The following is a 20,952-nucleotide window of genomic DNA, read 5'->3' as shown; positions in this document are numbered from 1 at the left end:
AAATCTAGTTGTATCAGAGAGAAGGCCAGCCCAGGATTCTTCTTCTAGCATACTTCAACTGAATTTTTTAAAAAACTGAAAACCTGGATGCTTGCTGACCTAATTTAGCAGAATTCTGGCACAAATCTATGTCCACAGATCTTTGTCTAAACATACAAATGTACATTGGAGGTTACACGGGCATGTTCGCTCCAAGCCCAGCAACACAGAGCTTGGCTCTCGGCTACATATGGCTGGCAAACTAAATCAATGAACAAACACAAACATTCATCCTTCAGCCCCTGAGTTGCATCTGAGGCCCTTTATAAACGGGCACCCTAGTACGTACTCTGCCTGGAAAAGCGGCGGATCAGGGCCTCAGGGCTGCTGCTGTGGAAGCTGAGGCCTCGATCCGTCGGGGAAAGGGGCAGGTATAGGCCGCCCCAAAGGGGCAGTCTATAAACTGCCTGAGACTCTAGAGCAAAAAGACTGAGGTGCTTCAGCTCCCACTTCTGGCAAATGGAAGTGGCTCAGCCATAGGACCTACTATGTCTGCTATGTTCAGGACACCCAAACCAGCCAAATATTCACTTCTGTAAAAAAAAAACCCAGCTGTTAGGAATGTTTGTCATTAGATGGGTTAACCTGACAACTGTGAACAGTAAAAAAAAAAAAAAACATAGTCATTCTGGTCTGGATGCAAGAAAAAAGGAAACGAAGACTCTAAAGCAGAAGCAAAACTTTAGGGCAATGGTCCCAAACTTTGCTCTTCCAAGAGTTTTGGATTTCAACTCCCAGAAGTCAGCTTGGTTCGGAACTGAAGTACAAAACATCTGGAAGACCAAAGTTTGGGAACCACTGCTTTAGGGGCCTGAATTCTATTAATTGCCTTGCATGGCAAAGCAAAGACCACCAAACAGCCCTGCAAAGGCCACCTATCACTGAAGAGGCAGGAAAGGAATATGAAGCCTCTGAGTAGGCCACCAAGCAGGGCCTTTTCACACAACTAAAGCACTATCATTCTATTCCAACTGCCTGTGGAATCCTGGGATTTGTAGTTTGGTGAGGCCCAAGAGATCCCTAGCAGAGAATTCTAAATATCCCTCCCTAAACTGCAAATCCCAGGATCCCACAGGATGATGGATCCATGGCATCATAGCGGTGCAATGATGTAGCGTGAAACCCACCCTGCTCCCTGGAATTCAGCACACATGGGTTTGCAATGTTCCCTCTCTGTTGAGCATCCAAAAACCTGCCCCCAAAAGCTTGAAGCCTCTCAGGAGCATGTTTTCAATGCCAGAAAAGGCAGCAGGGACAAAAATCATAATGCTGCTGCAAAGCAACCAATGGGCTTTAGCCCTTGAAGGAGAGATTGCAGTTAGTAAGCTCTTAGAAAAGGAAACCCATTTGTGATTTGCACGATGCAGCTCTCCTCTTGAGGAACTAAAATGTCACCTGCTCTGTGGCTCTTCCCATCTGGCAACTTCAGGATGGAAATTTAGGATCTGAAAGGCAATCTGAGGGCTGATTCCCACTTACATTTAAACCTGTTTGGGATTCGCCTTCACTCTGTGTTGGCAAATTGATTCTAAAAGGTCCATCCTTCCTACTATAAAAGCGGATCTTTTCATTGTCCTTGTAATCGTTTCTTTTTTGGCATGATCGTCATCCCTACTAGTTTGCGCTGCTTCAAAATGCATGTCAATCATCTGTGCGTCATCAGTGACATAAGCGGCAGCCCAGGCTCTAGGTAAGTAGAGGGAGCTGGCAGGCACTGGGCCTCTTGGCTGGGCATCACGCAGGAGGTGCTTCCCCCAAAGAGGTGCTCAGGAGCCCAGGGCTAAAACCTTCAAAGGGCTCCATGGCATTTGATTTTTTAAAAAAATAAATTGATTGATGATTCGATTAATTGGTTTTGCAACTTGAAAATCAATGAATCAAATTTTCCATGATTTTTTTTAATGCATCCATAGGTCACACCACAATCCAAAAGGCAGCGCTGGGGGGGATGGTGGATCTATCAAAAACTGAGGAGGGATAGTAAACACCCCTCTGCCATTATTCCCTCCAGAATGATGCGATTCAGATCTGTCATTCCCACTTGTTGAACACACCCCAGAATCGATTCTTTCCAAAAGAGTCACCAAAGAACTAATGCCAAGAAACAGCGGGGGTTTTGTGTTTGCCTCCCTTCATCGTGATTGAAACTGATCACTCTAGGCTCAGACCCGGTTTCAAAAGGGAACGATGGTCATATATACCGATGGGCAATTGGCTTTAAAACATAGTGGGAGTGAGCCCTGAGTTTCAAAGAAGGTTAAGGCATATCTGGGCTATGCTCAGTCTAGTCTTCTGTAAGTTGTGTGATGAGTCTATTGCCCTGTTTTTATTTTTTTTTAATTTACAAATCTTATTTTGTTCAAATGTTTAAAACTAAATCTTGTGAAGATTTATGTTTTTTTATGATTCCATTTCTGAGTGGCACAAAACTATCAGATCTTTCTTCATCTTGGGTCTGTCCTGTCAGACATATGGGGTATGTGTGTGTATGTTTAATGTTCTGTAAGGAATTTATGTTTATAATATAAAGACTTTTGTCAATCTGACCCCTATTTCTTCATTCTTTATGTTGTTAGTTGCAATTTTTTTCTGGCCATGATAATGAAATAAATAAAAAAGGGATAAGGTTCTGGCTTTGTGTGCTCTTTCAGCAGTCAAGTCCAAAGGACAAATCCACAGAATGCAAGCCAATCTGTGGAAAACCAGCCATTGGAACACAAGCCAGTCAGTTCCTTTGAGCTTCTCCATTCCTGCAGACTGGAAGTATAAATGTGTGTGTTGGTGACAGGGTTAAATGATTTTCCCCACCCTCCATTTCTATCTCAGAGAAATGGTGTGAGAACCTGTGTCACTCTTTCTAAAAAGAGTGTAACAGACCACTATAATAGCCTTATCAGTCTATGAAAGGGGAAGGTCCAATATCGGCCACTGGGCAATACTTTTATTAAGGTAGACTCAAATATCATGGAAGAATGCAATCGCTGAGGATTTATTTTATGGAATGCATGAACTTTTGGTGCTTGTTCAGTTTAAGACCCACATCCATCTCTCAAGAGGTACCTCTCAAGCCCTCACCTTCTAACATATTTCCAACCAGAGCAGAGGAATGTAGCTGTTTATGTATTAGAAACTGACTCATGTTTAAAGACAATTTGGTATACCAAATGCACACATTCCAGAGCAAACATGAAGGTAATAAGCCCAAGACTACCAGAGCACAAAGGCTCTGTGGCCAACCATTAGGAAATTACCCATTATGACAATTACTCTGGGTGTTTGTGTGTCCAGACTAGTTTAGACAACCTTACAGTTCAAACCATAATTCTGCAGTGTTGCCTGAGGCAGTAATCAATTGGTAAAGGAAAATCAGAGTTTTGTAGCATGTGAAACCTGAAGAAACCAAGGGCCCACATAACAGGCATCCGCACAACCTCACATCCAACTTGAGGCAGGCTACTGTGAAGGAACTGTATATATTTATTATGGCACACAGCCAGCACAACGATAAAATACAATACAATAATGACCACTTATACAGTCACAGAAACTCTAACCTGTGTCAACTTTCAGGGTGTTTTAAAAGGTTGTAAAAATGTTTCAAAGAATCTCTTTAGCATAGTCTGCATATCAATAACAGAAATTGATAAAAATAATAGAACAGTATAAAAAAAACTATAGACCCTCCTATAACCATATAGGAAAGCCTCGTCAATCAGTTTATATACGATAAAATTTCATACAGCAAATTACATGGTGTCTGCAATAACAATATCAGCCATAATCAGACTTCCAGAGTTCACTGATTCTATTTTAAATAGCCTCTCCGAAGGGTAATATTCAGCACTGGCAGCTGTCCAAAATGGGGGTTCAAAAGATGCTCAAAGTATTATCAAATGCACTCAAATTCATTTTCCTTCCTTCTTGTGTGTCTGCATCACAGCAGCAGACCAAAAGCTGCTCCGCCAAACAGTGGGCTGGGGTTTTGAGTGCTTTAGTCCCCACGGCTTCCATTGCTCCTAAATCACAAAGAGCAGAAGCCAGAGGGGAGGACCAGTTCTAAAGGTTTTAAATTACAGGAGAGAAGATTTCAATTGAACCTTAAAAGGAACTTCTTGACTGTAAGTGCGAGGAAAGGTGGTGGTGTCTCCTTCTCTGGATGCCTTCCAACAGAGGCTGGACAGCTCCCTGCTGGGGATGCTTTAGCTGGAGATCCTGTATTGAGCAGGAGATTAGACTTGGTGGCCTAGGCTAGGGGGCTTCTGCCAGCTCTGAGATTCTACGATTCAGTTTGATTAATCTTGGGGGGCAAATGCCTCATAGCCAGTTGGTTGCTGGTGCCGGCAGTGGCTGCTGACAATTGATGGGACCATTCTCTCCCCAACCTGCTCCTCATTTTGAGGGATAAGCTTCCCTTAGCTCACTTCTCTAAAAGCAAGAAGAACTTTCTGGACTGCAGCACGGTGAATATGCCAACACCTGGAGACCCAACCGCACCCACACTGTATTGTTGACTAGTATTTTAGTGCAAATTAGGTTTTAAGCATTTATGCCTACTAGAGCATGCCTTGGTTCTGAGTCATCACCCTGTGGGTCTCACACTATTTTTTTAAACTGCTTAAGTTTACAGTTGTTTGGTTCTGAGTGACTTTCGATGATAGACCCTACCCTGAGATCTGAAATTGGAAATATTTAGCAAATATAGAAAAGACGAACAACGGAAGAGTCACCCCGTGCTGTAGCAGAACACACCCTCCATTAAGTGCTGCCATTCTGACAGAGAGCTCTTACCACAATTTCAGAACTTCTAAACCTCTTTGGTATACATATGTATAACCAGAAGCTGACCCAGAGGTTGGAATCATAACCACTCAAAACACTGCTGACACTGGAATCAACTCTGCACACACACATCCTCCTATATAACACACAGGGGAGTGGGCTCCACCCCTCCAACTGCCTTAGAGGGAAAGAAACAGCTGGAAGCAAACTAGGGGTCATGAGGCCAAGTTTGACAATTTGCAAAAGGTCCATGATAAATGTCCTCATTTGGTCTACATGGTCTGAAGTCCCCAGCTGACTACCCTCCTATATGCCCTTTTGCAAAAAACCCACAAAAATCCGGATGAAAACACGATTCAAGATGGCATGTAACCTGCCTTGCCTAAACTGCTGTGCTGCAAAACATTTGTGGCTCTGTAATGCTGAGCATGCAACCTGAGCCAGATTTAGCCTTCATTCAACTTGAGGGAACCTGGTGGCGCAGTGGAATGCCTGTTCTGCAGCCTTCATCAAACCACAGTTTCGAGTTCAAGACAGCAAAAGGCGCCAAACTCGAACTCAGGCTTGCAGCCTTCCGAGGTCGCTAAAATGAGTACCCAGACTGTTGGGGGCTAATGCTACTTGCTGTCACGCTATGATCTTGGAATAGCGGTATAAAATAAACAAATTATTATATTATTTTTATTATTATGAGGAACCAGGGAACAACATGGCGCCCTCCCATCCTCCTCCAAGCAGGTGGCTCAAGCTAACTTCGAGCAGGCCCACTAGCATAGAGGGAATGCAAGGCCACTTGTGAGAAATCATTTATGACCCATTAATTATAAATAAAAACACTATCCTGGCAGTACTACAGTGAAATCTGGGACAATTGGTTGCTCAAGAGGATTCTTTTTGGCATCACTCCCAATTTGTCTGTAAATCATCCGCGAATCTTTCACCCTCTTCAAAAGCACCCACCCTATACATCGGCACCATTAAAGGCAACGCAGAAAAGGCTTGGGACAATTAAATGCACCACTAGAAGTGTTGCTGAAAAGACTAGAGCAAGGCTGGAAATTTTGCCCCCAGTAAGAGTTTACAAAAACCCACTTAATCCCTGGAATAGTATTGTTATATATGTTTGGTGTGCACATGTGCACACGTGTGTTTTAATTTAAACAGAGGGGAAGAAGGGGAAACCCACCAATTACACTAAGAGGAACCAGCTTTCCACTATTCTGTTGCCCACTGCGTCTAATCTGGTGCTCCTGAGGAGTCCACAAGTTACAAAGGCAAGAGCCCCTCACCACCAAGAGAACCTGGACACTCAATATTAGAACAACCATACTAAAAATCCACGAATAATAAGTATCTAATATCTACTGACACAACAAACTCGCCTAAACTACTATGAAAACATTGTGTTACCTTGTGTATTAAATTCAAATATGCCGAGCCCTCTCCTCAAAATACAACAAATAAATTCTCTAGCTGGTTTCATCCCGTGGCTCCAGGACTAGGAGCCAAGATCTGAGCTGCCCCACACCTGCTCAGTCCCAGACTCACATGGACAGGGATTCCACAACTGGATCTGGCTGTAGCATTCCGTTGCGAATGATCAAAACCTCCAAAGAGTTCCAAGGTACCAAGACACCCTCCAAGGTAGTGCATTTCACGTCACACAGCTCTTACACCAGGATATTCTTCCTAGTTTGGTGGAACCTCTTTCCTGTAGTGAACGACTAAAACAAGAAGGGAAGAAAGGGGAGGCTTTCAGCATCACTGCAAACACAAGCAATTAAGAAGACCCCACAGCCACCATACACACGCACCATTTGGGGCAGGGAGAATGGACAAGGTTCTCATAATTTGACCAACCATACAAGTGGAAAATCAAGAAGGAACCTCAGCCCCAAGTTCAAGGAGGGCACATCCTACACAACTAACCCACTTACTCAGCTTCCCCCTTTCACTTCTTTGCAAGAAGCACGAAGGATGTACAACCTTGGGGACTGCAAAACAGCTAGGCTCCTAGCCAGATAAACAACTGGGCTGGCCTAGGCCCACTGGCAGCAGATAAGAGAGGATTATCTCAAATGTTACATTCTCCTCAAGGATTTGATGTCAAGACAGTTGTGGTTACAGCTTTCAAGGTTAAGAAGAAGGTTTTCTCATGGCAGTGGTTCCCAACCTATGGGCGGGACCCCTTTGGTGGTCGAACACCCTTCACAGGGGTCGCCTAAGACCATTGGAAAACACATATTTGTATGTAGCAATGAAAATAATTGTATGGTTGGGGGTCACCACAACATGGAGGAACTGTATTAAGGGTCGCGAATTAGGAAGTTGAAAAAACCACTGCTCTATGGCTTTTTAAAAAAGGACCAAGTGAGGAAGCCAAAAAAACAAAGTCTGGCATGGAACAGGGAAGAGTACAAAAGAAAAGTATTGTGGATTCCAGGTCATGCAAGAAAATATCATTCTGGGTTGATCTTCAATGGTGAGACTGAAATTGTGTTCCAACCTGTCAGTCCCCAGATTCTGGTGAACTACAACAGCCAGATCATTGCCACTGGCCTACTGCCTGGACTTCGGGGAGCATAAGTCCAATAACATTTTGGGGGACCTGAGGTTAGTAACCACTGGTTTAGACAGTCAAGGGAGACTCATTTGGCACTGCTCACTCACATGGACTGAATCCCAACTTCCATAACGCTACAAAAGGTCTGGGCATCATTTCCTGCTTATCTTTAGGGCATCCCAAAGAGAAATCTACACACGGCTTGCAAATATGTCTTGCCAAGACTCAGTCTCTAACATCTCCACGTAAAGGGATCAGGTAGCAACGTGAGGGAACAGAAGCCAGTCAAAACAGACCTCCTTGGCCTGACCAACAATAGTCCAACTGGAGTGGAAGGCAGGTTTATATATTTGAGGATTGATGCCTACGGTTAATGTAAGATGATCTCTAGCCAAAGGGAAGGGGATATCCTGTGGTGGACAAAGTGAGATGATGAGCCCATCCCAGCACTTCTGAAGCTTTCACAGAAGGGTAGTTTTATTTCTCCAGAAAGCATACCTCCCGGTTCCCCCTCTCCTTGATGGATGAGATTACGGGGCTCCTTCCCCACTGTGGATGCGAGTGCTCTCTAGTATTTCCTAGATCAAAATAAAAGAAGGAATTGAAATATTTGCTAATCCCACTTGGCAGTACTGTTCCTTTTGTCATGCTGTATCTGCCACATTAAAGAAAGCCATCTTCTTGTCTACTAAGAGTGCAAGCTGGCCATAGAAATGGAAGCACCCCAGCCCAGCTCTCTGCCCTCCCTGAGATGGATGATGTCAGGCCCTTGGCTCAAGAGTTTCCAGCTTCGGAAAGTGATGCAACAGTAGCAGTACAGAAACCAAACTCCTGAAGCAATGGGTCTGCGCATTAAAAAGCTCTGGGTGACACACCCAACAACCCCAAAGCTGAGGAACAGGGAGAAAGAAGCCTCCCTTGGTCAGCTTTAGCCCAGCTGACCAGAGCAAATGTGGACTGTAATCTTCAGGCGCGCCAACTCCACAACCATGATCCAAGGCAATGGAAGCAAGTGGTGCCCTGCTCCTCAAGCCCACTCACTCCCCTGGCTAAGGCAACCAGACTGCAAAGCAATACCCCGACCTCTTTTCCCTACACAAGTCTCAAAGTGGCACAATGCACACACCAAAAGTGGGAGGGAGCAAAGGTTCTTATATAAGCTAACTTGGGAGCATACCTTGAGGTATCAAAGAGCGAAGTCAAAGCGCTCACTTTGCTGGGGCAATTCTGGAACGCTAGAGTTGTTTATATAAACAAACAGAGAACAAACCTCCATGACTCATGTGGTCTTTGCAGGATCTTGTACGGGGAGGCCTGGAGAACAAAAGAGAGGACGCGGACACAGGACACCACAGGAGAGAGGCAATACAGCCCACAACAACAACGGCTGTCCCAAGGCATTGAAAATGCTGCAGCACCTGGACTTTACTTTGGCTTACCAACCACCATGTCCTGGAGTTTATTCCAGTGAAACCCAGAGGCAAGCACTCTGGCAATCCAAAAAGCTGGCTAAGCCCGAAGCAATCACTAATGTAAAACTCTGGGCAAAGAAGAAAAGTATAGTCCACAGTAACGCCCCTTCAGTTTCTCCTCCTCCTAGAAGTCTCCACACTCCCTCTCATCCTAACAAACCCACCACCAATGCAAAGAAGGGGCCAAGAACTGCTGGGAAAAACAGCTGTCTGACAATTTTAACACCACACCCCCAAATTAACAACGCTGACTTCCTTCAAAACTGGAACCCAAATATTATTGGGGGGGAAATCAGCTTAATTTCAAGGCCTCCTCTAACATTTTCTCTAACAGAGTTCTCCAAAGATTTCAATGCATGAGAAAGTTTATTGAACTGAGCCTAAGGCTCTGTTTTAATGCCTTGTTTTTATAGTATGTTCAGGACTCGGAGGGGCACGTGGCTGTTTACATTCAGCTGGTTCCAGAAGGAATGCATGTGCTCAGGGGAGAACAAACAAGGAAATAGAAACACAGGCAGGAGCGACAGATCTGCCTCTGCAGGCATAAGAGGCCAAACAGCCTGTCTGACACTTCCTGCCACCCAAAACATTCTAAGTTATCCCTTCACTATATAAAAGAGGTTATAGGAAACTTCATGTAAACAACTGGGAGTGGAGAGAGGAGAAGACACGTGTTTTTTTTGGGGGGGGGTAGAGCCTGGATCCCCAAATATCACCCACACACTTTGCATGAAAATGCTATCCTAAACACTGGCAAGTGCCACTTTAACTCCCTATTTTTAACATAGCCAGCTCCATAATTAGCCATGGACGGTACAATTATACCCTTTCGTGTTCCAATGCTAATTCAAGAGAAGCCATTTTAGATTCTGATGCAGGGGCAGTTTAGACATAAGGTTGTGAGGGTGGGTTAGGGTTGTATTCAGGACCTTGCAAGTATTTCAGGGGAAGCAGTAGCATATGGAAGGACCCACGTCATCCTGTGAAACACAAAGTATCTTCTTTCCAAACCAAAACATCCCAGCACCTAATGTAAATTTTAATTCCAGTGTACACAAGTGTTGTACATAGATTATCTTCTATTTAACCGGGGGTGGGGGTGGGGCTGCAGCCACTTGTCCTGAAAAATCCCCTTGAATTTTGCCACTGGGTCCCATCACATTCAAAAGAGTTGCATCTCCGTGTGTTTGGTTATTATGAAATACAAAAATGAAGGAGACACAGTTCTTCAACTCTGCTTTCCTTCCCTTGAACCAAAACATTTGTCACCTGAAGCAATCTGCATTCCCACACAAAAACCCACATTTTTATTTTCCCAAAGCAATCCGCAGGCTGTAAAAATTTTCCGAGTCCAATTCACAGATGCTTTCAAGGAACGCACTTCAGAAACGGCTTGAGATGCAGAATCCGTTGCAAATGGATTTCTCAGATTATTGCCTCCTTGTTTTTTTCCTAGACAACAAACACAAACAACAAGGAAGCCGGAAAAGAGAAACAACACCAAAGCCCAGAAGACAAAAAAGAATGAAAATGTACAGCGATAGTTGTTACCTTGCCTGTCAAGATACAATACCTAAAGTTTGGGTGTATTGACTTTGTTTTCTTTAATCCCAAAACTCTTTCTTAACCAAATCAGCCCTCCACAGACCACAAGGGTGTCTGCCTCTCTTCCAGATGCCTGGATGGCATGGTGGCCACCTGCTAAACACCTTAGCCCGATAGTGATGGCAAGGATGGGACCTAGCCAGAAATAATCCTCATGAAGAAAATGTGGGGGAAAGAGGTGGTGCTTGCTCAGACCACAATGCTCCAGACCAAATGGACTCAATCAGCTGTTACAGCCTGGCACCAAACGGGCACTGCCAGTAGCCTGGACTGAAACAGGCATATTTCCAGGATTAGTCACCTCTGGGCACAGAGGCCCACAAGAGAGTAGCAGGAGGAAGGCAGGCTTTCTCCAGAACCAAAGAGAACCAGCCTGCCTGCCTGCCTTCCTTCCTTCTTAGCTGCAAAGCCGACAGAGGGAAGAGAGACCCCAAGGAGAGCAATCCAGCAAGACAAAAACAGGAATAGCACTAAGAAAGGCTTCCCCAGGGAGGTGCCCTTGCCAAGAAGAAACTGAACAAGTGCAGTGTAGCTTTAAAAAATTCAAGATGCATTGTCCTTTTTTATAGGCCTTTTGACAAGATGAATACTTGAAAAAGCTGTTCAAAACAGCCTTCTCTCCCACTTTTCAGCTAGACCTGAGTCCTACTACTGGTCTAAAGTTTGTGTTTCTGTGTGAGGGAAAGAGTGATCCCCATATGTGAATGAAAAGTGCCACTCCAGCCCTATTGTATTTCTCCCTTCCCTGTCAGTTAATAGTATATTTAAAAGCAGGTACTCCTAAACCCTGCCTCTGCTCAACAGTGCCCTGAATGCTCTTTTTGCACTTCCCAATTTCCTGGATAGAAATGTGCCTTTACTAACCACAAGCCACGGGTTGGGCATTATTTGCATTCTTTCCCTGATAAAATTGGACATTTGCAAGTGGCTTCTAGAGGTTATGGAACAGGCACCGCGTTGAAGGAACTGCTTTCCATTCAACCAATGGGATTTATGAGCATGAAATGCATCTTGTTACTCGGCACTGGATCCTGAAAAATACCTGCTGTGGGAAGGAGGTGGAAGAAGACCCATAAACGGCTTAAAACCCATTTCTAATTCTCCACCCACACAAAACTTCCTCTGCACACGCGCTTCTCTTACCCCACAACACTCTGTATACAGTATTAAGGCTTTAAACAAGAAAGGTTAAAGCCAAAGAAGATCCCCACCATCCTTCCAGGGTGCAAATGCAGATTTGCACCCCAAAAGGCACTCGTGCCATAAGTCTCGATAAGGAAGCACCCAATAAAAGCATCGCCTTTTCTCCCTACAGGACTGGCTCCACCATGGAGGCCAGGGCGGAAAATCAATACACGCGCCTTGAGGCATCTCCATAAAACAAGGGTCACCTTGCCGTTTTTTGATTTCACCAGTGGCTAATGATTAGCCAATCCACTCACCAAATGCCAATTTTGCCCTGGGACCCAACGGTCAGACAGCCCAACGCCCAAAGTGTCCAACCTAAACCCAACAGCATTTGGTTAAAATACTATCAGCAGAATCCCCCTTGCTAAAGACAAGACATGGTCAACTGGGGTGATAACCACAGAACCCACTTCAAAAACTGTTAGAAATAAGGGACTAGCAAAATGTAAGTCAAACTATTAAAGTAACATGCTGGACTGTATAAAAACACACGTGATATACACTGCAAATCACTCCCGCATTCCCAGGCTCACAGACTACTATAGACCCACTTTTTCCAGGCAAGCATTCTCTAAGATGCCAGCCACAGCTGCTGCTGGCGAAACTCAGGAAGAAACTCTTCTAGAACATGGGCCACTGAGTCCCCCAAAAATCCACAAAAAACCAACTGTGATACATTCCTGAAAACAATGAGAAATATCTAAGGTAAATAATAACACATGAATTCAAAAATAAGCACAAATATATCGATGTTAATACAAGGATCTATATTCACATACTACTTGTAATACAAACAGAATTGCCAGACAAGTACATGAACAATCAAGTTATCCACAAGATGCTGCAAGAAATGCTAATACATCTATGCAGATTCCAGATTTTGGCGCTAGGGAGACAGTTGCTCTTATAAAGAGAGTAAAATTTGGTGTACCCCAGGGCGCATTGATTGCTCCTATGCTGTTTAACATTTACATGAAGCCGCTGGGAAAATCATCCGGAGACATGGGCAGGATGTTATCAGTACAGCTGATGAACACCCAACTATATTTCCTATGTCTCAACTGATGCCATTGTCCTATGGTGCTCTCTCCTCTGAATGCCGTCTTGGCGGCGTAATGGACGGATGAGGGGAAAACCAACTCAAGCTGAATCCAGGAAGACGGAGGTACTGTTATAGGAACCCAAGCCCAGGTATGGAATGATGTCAGCCGTTCGGGATGGGGTCACACTTCCCCTGAGAGACTCTGTCCGCATTTGGGGGTGCTCCTTGACTCGTCGCTTCACCTGACAGCTCAGATAGATGCGACACGTCCGAGGCACTTGTTATCATCTTCGGCTGATACGCCAGCTGCGCCCCTTCCTGGAGCAGGGGACTGTTGAAAACGTTGTACATGCGCTGGGTCACCTCTCGTTGGACTTCTGTAAGGCGCTCTACATGGGGCTACCCTTGTGCCACGTTTTCGGAAAATTCAACTGTACAACAATATGGCAGCCAGGTTAGACAGGTACTCGTCGTACTCGATCACATAACACCGGTTGTGAAATCCCTTCATGGTTGCCAAATTAGTTCCGGCAACAGTGAAGGTGTTTGTGATTACCATTCAAAGCCCTACATTGGCTGGGGTCCAGAATACTTAAGAGTCGCCTACTTCCATACTGTCCGTCCTGCACTCGAAGGTCCTCGGGAAGAAGCTACTTCAGCCAATAAAATCTAGGCTAACGTTCAGTCACCCAGAGGCCTTTTCCATCGCAGCTCCGAAGCATGGAATGACCTGCCGAAGGAGATCCGTGACATTTCTACGCTTACGCCTTTAAGAGGCTGCTAAGACTATCTCTTCCGGCCGGCCTTCCCTACCTAGTTCTATCCCCCGTTTACTGTGATATGTCACTCTGTCCACCAATCTTCTCTTAAATTAATGAAAGAATAAATTAAATTAATTAAAATAATCCTTGCCTCAAGAAGAAGAGCCCTCCCTCCCATGACTCATCATCAGACTGGGAGGAGTGAAAAAAGAGGCCCAACTTCCATCAGGCCTACTGGGAATGTACTCACTTTGCTCTCTTTATTTTATTGTATTTTATTATTATTGTTTTATTTTATTATCTTTTTTTACGGTTGTAACCCGCCTGGATCCTTGTGATTGGGCGGGCTATAAATAATCATTTTATTTTATATTATTATTATTATTATTATTCATTATATTATTATTATTCGAATTATTACTATGTAGGCTGTTGTTGCTGTTTTTGCTGTTGCTATGCACCTTTAAGTCACTTCCCAACTGGAATTAGCAACCCTCACAGGCAAACCCAATGATGGGGTGTTTGCATGAGGCTGAGTAGTGTTTGTGACTTGCCCAAGGTCCAGCCACTAGGGTTTCCACATGCACCAAGCCAGCAATTTGAACCCAGTTGCTGCAAACCACTGAGGCCACTCTTGCCTCAGACACAGCACCCTTGTTCGTGCCATAATATGCTCAGTTTCCTACTCTCTTTCCAGTGGCACTCTCTCTCTGTGCAGAGAAGCCATTGGGAGGAGGAGGGGAATGATGTTGTAGAAGATTTGATGCCACACCGAACTGTGAAGTCAACACACAGTAGTTGGAGCAGCACCACCCCAAGGGGTCATCACTGGGGGGGTGGGGTCCAACCTGCTGCCCATGCAGGAATACACAATTTGAAACCAAGTCTTCCAAGAGAATGCCCCATCCAGCCCTACATCTTTCGAATTCTACAGGGAAAGAACAGCCCTTGTGTTTAAAACATCTCCCAACAGAACGGAGACCACCACCACCCTAGCAAAGCCGTGGGGAGAGAAGAGGGAAGAGAAAAATCAAGGAAGAACAACATGTTCTTAATGTCCGAGTAAACGGTCGTTCCTATGGTTGAGGTGGGAATCTACGTTTTCCTCTTTGCCAGTGGTGACCCATTCCACTGTCCCAGCAACCATGTGGGACAGGTCCGGGAAGGCGTGGGAAACTTGCATACAAAAATTGCAAAACTCCACGAACAACAGGTAATGGTCATTCCTTGGCCTAAAACTTGCCTTGTTAACATCACACAGCAGGAGCTTCTAAAATAGTGCAGGCAAGACACCCCCTGTACCCCACTAGAAAATGGCACACTGAGCAATCATGCCCCTCTAGAACCTTACTTTGTGTACACCGAAGGACTCCCAAGCAGCAATCCCCATCCTCTACAGTTCAGCTAAATTATGTTATGTTGTATGTGTCACTTGGATTGACAACTAGTAGCTGGTGTGCCTGGAAAAGAGTGCACCGGAGATTCCAGAGATTACTAGACCACAGAAATGAATACACGAAACCAGTAAATGATCCATTTAAATAAAAGTTATCGGGTGCAGTACCCCAAACTTTGCCACTATGCCACTGTGGGTCTTGTGTCCATTCTGGAGCTGTTTATCTATTGTAACAGTCTGCTGAAAATAAACCCAGTTTAGATCTCAAATGGTGCTGCTCGATTTCCTTTTTGCTCCTGTTTCCACATTTCCCATGTTTGCAATGATAGCTCAATAGTTAGATGGCATAGATAGATAGATATAGACAGACAGACCCGAACAGCTAGTTTTGACATGGTCCAGTCTAATTGTAATGACTGTACCACCACAAAAAAATTCAGAAAATATATAGAAGGAGTAAAGGAAAATACAGGTTCTAATACATTGACATAAATGCATTCCGCTACCTATATATCTGAAACCAAACTAAACTGAAAAAGCATGCTAGCATGATAACTAGAACTCAATAAGCACTAAACTAAAGCAATCAGCAACAAACAACATACTTAAGGAAACATTAACTAAACTAAAATACAAATGGGGACTTCTGAACCCAGAATCCCAAACTGTAATAGTGCGAGAGAAAACATTCCAAAAGCCCGAAACATTTCTTCATAGCATTGTAAGCACACACTAAATCAAATTTACAGGATGTTGACTTAGTGACCCGTCAAACCACAGAATTATGAGACTTTTTGTCATTGTCTCAAAAATGGAATTAATAAATGAATCGGGAGCTGACATACAATTCGGAGAAATCCTGTCCACAGACCTCTCTCCTTCTTTAGCATCCATACATCTTCTTAAATTTTTATTCTGGGGTTACTCTCGTGCCTGTCCAGATAAATCTGAACCCAAATTTCCTTCTGCCATTTCAAAAAGGGATGTTTTTGGTTATTTGGATGGGAATCATACTGAAAGCCAAAACAGAAATTCTTGGAACAAAGTTGTTTGCTTATTTATTACTGCCAATTCACCCCTCGTTCGCACATTTTCTAAAAACACTACAGGCAATTATTATTATTATTGATATCATATCTTCATAGTATTATGCATGTTTATTTATATAGCGCTGTAACCATTTCACACGTGCTGTACATAACATCTTTTTAATAAGATCAGTTCCCTGCCCTCAGGTCATTTACAATCTAACAAAGGACAACAACACACAAAGGAGCATGGGAGGAATAGTGGGTGTGGGAAGGGGGGGGCATCAGGTTCTCAGTGGTTTCTTCGCTCCCTCTGAAGTCCTAGACCAAGGCAGCACTGACTGGAGCGGAGGCTCGGCTTCTTAGATGACTATTCTCTTTGAAAAACCTTGGACTTGTGGGGATCCAGCTTAGCATAACCTAGAGTTGGGAACGAGCCACTCCCTTAAAGTGCCCTCCAGTCCGACCCCCTTCTTCTGGCCATGCAGGTGACCACAATCCAAAGCACCCCTGGACAGCATGGCCATCCAGTCCTCTGTTTAAAACAAACGCTCTCAAAGAAAGGAGAATGGAGGAGAATTTAAGATCTTCTGTGTCCTTTCCTTCAGTTGGTGTGCCATTTGGGGGCATGGGGGAGGTGGTGCGTAGGGAGGAAAATGCTTCCTAAAGTTCGCTTCAAGGTGCATGTATTTTAGGGTTGCCAGTGCAGGGTCTTTGGGTCACAGTGTTGTAGCTGTGTCCCAAGGAACATATCTGCAGGCTGGCAGTGTGCTGTCCCACTCGCTCAGGTAGTGGCTTGAATGTGGGGGTCTTTTACTTTAATTCTGTTACAAGAGCTGGACCCAGCTCTATAGGTTTACATCAGGTCCCATTCAGAACAGGACCAAAATACAAGTACGGCTTCGGGGTCCACTTTATGGAGCAGGTACTGAGGCTGTTTATAATGTTTTGCATGCGTCCTAAGAGTCTGGACGCCAGCCTCACCACCAGCCAACAATCCAGTTCCTAAGGAATGGATGTGGCTTGGCACAGCTTCCAGACCTTAGGACACGCATCATCTAAAGCACACCTCCAAGTGACCCAAGCAGCTTTATTTTGCAGTCTGTATAGGGCACAGTCTTCCCCTCTTATTTGGTACAGTTGAGTCTCCCTTATCGGATACTCCAAATTGTACACCTGGGCGGCTGAAGAGTGACACTTTGCTTTCTGAAGGTTCAGTGCACACAAACTTTGTTTTGTGCACAATATTCAAAATGTTGTGAATAACGTATGTACGTGGAGGGCATACATGTTTAATGTAAATATGAATGTATAGCTGAGAATAGGATGGCTTTCAGTGGTTCAGTGCTAATTAGAGTGCAGAGAACATGTTCAACTCCCACTTGGCCATGGAAATCCACAGGGTGATTTGGGGAGTCATACACATCAGCTTCCAAGACTGCAATGGCAAACTCCCTCTGAAGAAACTTGCCCAAAAAACCCAATAATATTTTGCCGTAAGTTGGAAATGATTGAAAGCACAAACAACAACAAAAACAACATTGTGTTTGTTGTTGTGTGTTGTGTTGATTATGATATGAATATAACTAATTTACAATTGCTTCAGCTATGGTGTATATGAATATAAATGCATTCCATGTTTAGATTTGGGCCCATCTCCAAGATACCCATTATTTGTATGGCAATAATTACAAATCTGGTTAAAAATCCAAAATCTAAAGCATTTCTGGCCCAACCTTTTGGAAATATGAGAGACTCAGACTGTGGTTGGCCTGATCCACGCGGTGGAGCCCCATCTTTGGTCCAAGAAAAGTTAGGATATCGATCTCATGGATTAAATAAATCCTGTTTGGAGAGGGGGAGACTCGGAGACCCGAAGTGAGACCTCTCCAAAGAATCTGTCCAGGATTACCATTGCAGGATTCTTCTTTCCTTACTAGTGCTCAGTCTTCCTTACTAGCGGTAGATAGTACTGATGTGAAGGGGGGATTCTCTGCTAGAAGAGAATCTCCTGCCTGCCAGGATAACCACTACGTTGTGCTCACACAGACACAACAAACACACTCTTAGGGAGGAGAGAGATTTACAAACCTGTCCTCATTGCTCCTGCTCTCTCTCACTCATAAGGTGCTACAGACACAACATCACAGCGAGAGCAAGGATGGTCCTAGCGCTTTGAACGTAGACTAGGACCTGCGGAGATCGAGGTTCAATTCCTGGTTTGGTTACAGACACCTGACAGCCTCTCAACCACGGTGATGGTCACGCCATAAGCAGAAACACTGAAGGCAAACAACACACAACAACTATCTCAGCCACATATTACTGGTATACCTGCAACCACATGCCCACCGCACCCTTGGGAAGGAGAGGGTGCCAATCCTCTCCATACCTTGCCAGTCTCCCACATCAGCATGACTATACACCCCCAGAAGAGAGTCTGCAAAGGGTCTTGGCACCTTTGAGACAAACAGCGAAGAGAGCTGTACACAAGATTTGGATCCTCACCTAGGAATACCAAAAGAGACACCCAGGACCTCTCGTGTTACTCCACTGACAGCAACGCCTCCCAAACTCACCCACCACCTAGGACGAGTGAGGGGGGGGGTGTCTCCAGCACAAACTGCAACAGCACAGCGCACAACAACTTGGCCCATCCTGCTCTGCCTCAGGGAGAAAAATCAAACCTCGACAACCTATTGACCGCTCCCACACCAGTGTGTGTGTATGTGACTTAAATACCTCTGGTTACTCGTAGTATACTACCACTATCACCACCAGCTACTGCTCTGCTGCAAGCACAAGATCACACAGGTCCCAAGAAACAGTGCCCAAATCCTTTTGGTAGTCGTTGGTAGGTGGTTTCATTACTATATCATGACCCCATGCTCCAAGAAAATAGACCAAGTCTACGAATGACTTCTGCTACAACTTCTTTTACCATTTAGTCTTAAGTGCCACAAGATGGTAGTGGAGTCTCCTTCTTTGGAGCTGTCCTTTAAACAGAGGCTGAATGACCATCTGTCAATAGGGATGCTTTGAGTGAGAGTTCCTGCATGACAGAAGAAGGGGGTTGGACTGGATCAGGGCCCTTCTTGGGGTCTCTTCCAACTCTAGGATTCTAAGATCCCTTTGCGCACTCCAGACTAACATGGCTAGGTCTCTGAACCATATCATGATAAGCATGATTCCTGCTTCCCTTCCTCCTGCTCCTATTAGTACCATGCCCCATTATCATTATTATTATGTCCAGAGATCTAGTAGCACCTTTGAGGCTAACAGTCTTAAAGGCACTACCCTGTCCCTTTTTCCATACTGGTTTTCCAGTGTAACATGGCCATGTCTTTGTATTACTATTTGTTCTTCTTGCTTCCCCTCAGAGACAGCCTCCCCTCTTAGTAACATCACACCTTACTACTATTGTTGTTGCCTAGAGAGATCTTGGAGCACCTCTGAGACTCACTGAAAGAAAGAAAGTGGCAGCCTAAGGAGCTTTCCTAGGCCTCAGTCTTCCTCCTCAGATGCATTTGGGCTGCCATTTCATGCTGCCAATTTCTCTTTCAGTTGGTCTCAAAGGAGCTCCAAGATCTGGCTACGGACTGATTCCAGAGACTGACACGGCTATATCTTTGGATTCTACTACTGTTGTTGTTGTTGTTGTTGCCTCCATGTCTCCTCTCACCTTCCCTCAGAGACAGCCCCACTTCTATTTAGTTTATAACAAGGGGGCAAAGGGACCATGGCATCTTTTTTTATGAATGGTGTCTATTGTTATTGGTGTATTTTATGGTTGTAACCCGCCTTGGTCCTTCTGGGAGAGGCAGGCTGTGATGGCAGCGGGAGATGGCAGCTCCCGCTGCCATCACAGGCCTTATTATTATTATTCTCCTTATGGTTATTATTGCTCTTCCTCCTGCCGCCCTTCCCCCGGGACACAGCCCCCACTCCTCTTCATAGGCTTTCTTAGCATGATCATTATCAGCGATGATGTTTCTCCTATGCCTATGTCTCCTCCTCTTGCTCTGCCTTCTCACCGTGGGGCTCACTGCTGCCGCTGCCACTGCCGCCCCGTTCGGCCTGGGCGTCGGCGAGGAGGGCGGCCGCCAGGGCCAGGGCCAGCGCCGCCAGGGCCAAGGGCGGCCAGGGCCCAGGCCAGCGCCGGGAGGGAGCCTCCATGGCCTCCGAGCCAGGCCCCGCTTCACGCCATGCGCCTCCTCCTCCTCGGCGGCGGCGGCGGCACCTGAACCCCAAGCGCTCCCCTCCTTCGGCCTCCCTGCCTTCGCCCCCGGTAAACAAGCGCCGCCGCCTGAGCTGCACGAGAGAGGGGCGGGGAAGCCAAGGGAGGCCGCGGCGGCGGTGGCTGCTGCTGCTGCTGCTGAAGGGAGGGAGGCCAGGCCTCCTCCTCTCCTCCTCCGGGCAGAGTCCGGCTCTGAGGGGAAAAAGCGGAGCCCGGAGCCCGGACGGGATGGAAAGAGGCCCACAGCCGCCCCCCTCACTCTCTCAGGCGCCATCCAGACTGGAGGAATAACCCAGCTTGGCACCGCTTTAACTCTCTCTGGCTCAAGGCTATGGAGTTCTGGGAGTGGGAGTTTGTTGTGGGCCCGGAGCAGAGCCGAGCACGACGGACTCCAACTCCCAGGACGCCATAGCCTTGAGCCGGGCAACAAATAAGTAAAGTAACCATAGAATACAGCATCCACCTTGATTTCAACGTCCTCCATAACCCTCTGCCCCTCGCCCCCCCCCCTTTGAAAACACGACAACAACGCAGATTACTAATTAACATCATGATCATCATAGACGGATTGGAGGGGAGACATCTTTTGGGGCTGACAGAAGCTTGGCTGGCGTCGTCATCATCATCAGCAGCAGCCTTGTTTGTTTGTTTGTTTGTTTCAAGGATTTATAGCCCTCTCTTTTTTCTCCAGACATGGATTACAATGATTTAATTTTTAAAAAAACGAACTAAAACTTTGATCACAAAAGTTTAAAAAACTATTATTATTATTATTATTATTATTATTATTATTATTATTTTAAGGATTTATATCCCTGTTGTTGTTTTCTGCAGACAAGGGA

General features: G+C 45.3%; 1 protein-coding gene across 1 annotated transcript in view; it reads right to left on the bottom strand.

Annotated features, from left to right (window-relative positions):
• Positions 1-20,251, bottom strand: part of LOC121916648 (insulin receptor-like) — an 89,132-nt gene extending 68,881 nt beyond the window's left edge. Inside the window, 1 exon segment of the mRNA XM_042441955.1 lies at positions 19,908-20,251. Coding sequence (XP_042297889.1) covers positions 19,908-20,049 — 142 coding nt within the window. The 5' untranslated portion in view covers positions 20,050-20,251.
• Between the last annotated feature and the right edge of the window lie 701 nt (positions 20,252-20,952).

This window comes from Sceloporus undulatus, chromosome 10, assembly GCF_019175285.1.
Source record: "Sceloporus undulatus isolate JIND9_A2432 ecotype Alabama chromosome 10, SceUnd_v1.1, whole genome shotgun sequence".
In the NCBI taxonomy this organism is placed as follows: domain Eukaryota; kingdom Metazoa; phylum Chordata; class Lepidosauria; order Squamata; family Phrynosomatidae; genus Sceloporus; species Sceloporus undulatus.
Note: the sequence above shows the minus strand (reverse complement) of the source record. Positions and strands in the feature narration are given on the sequence as shown.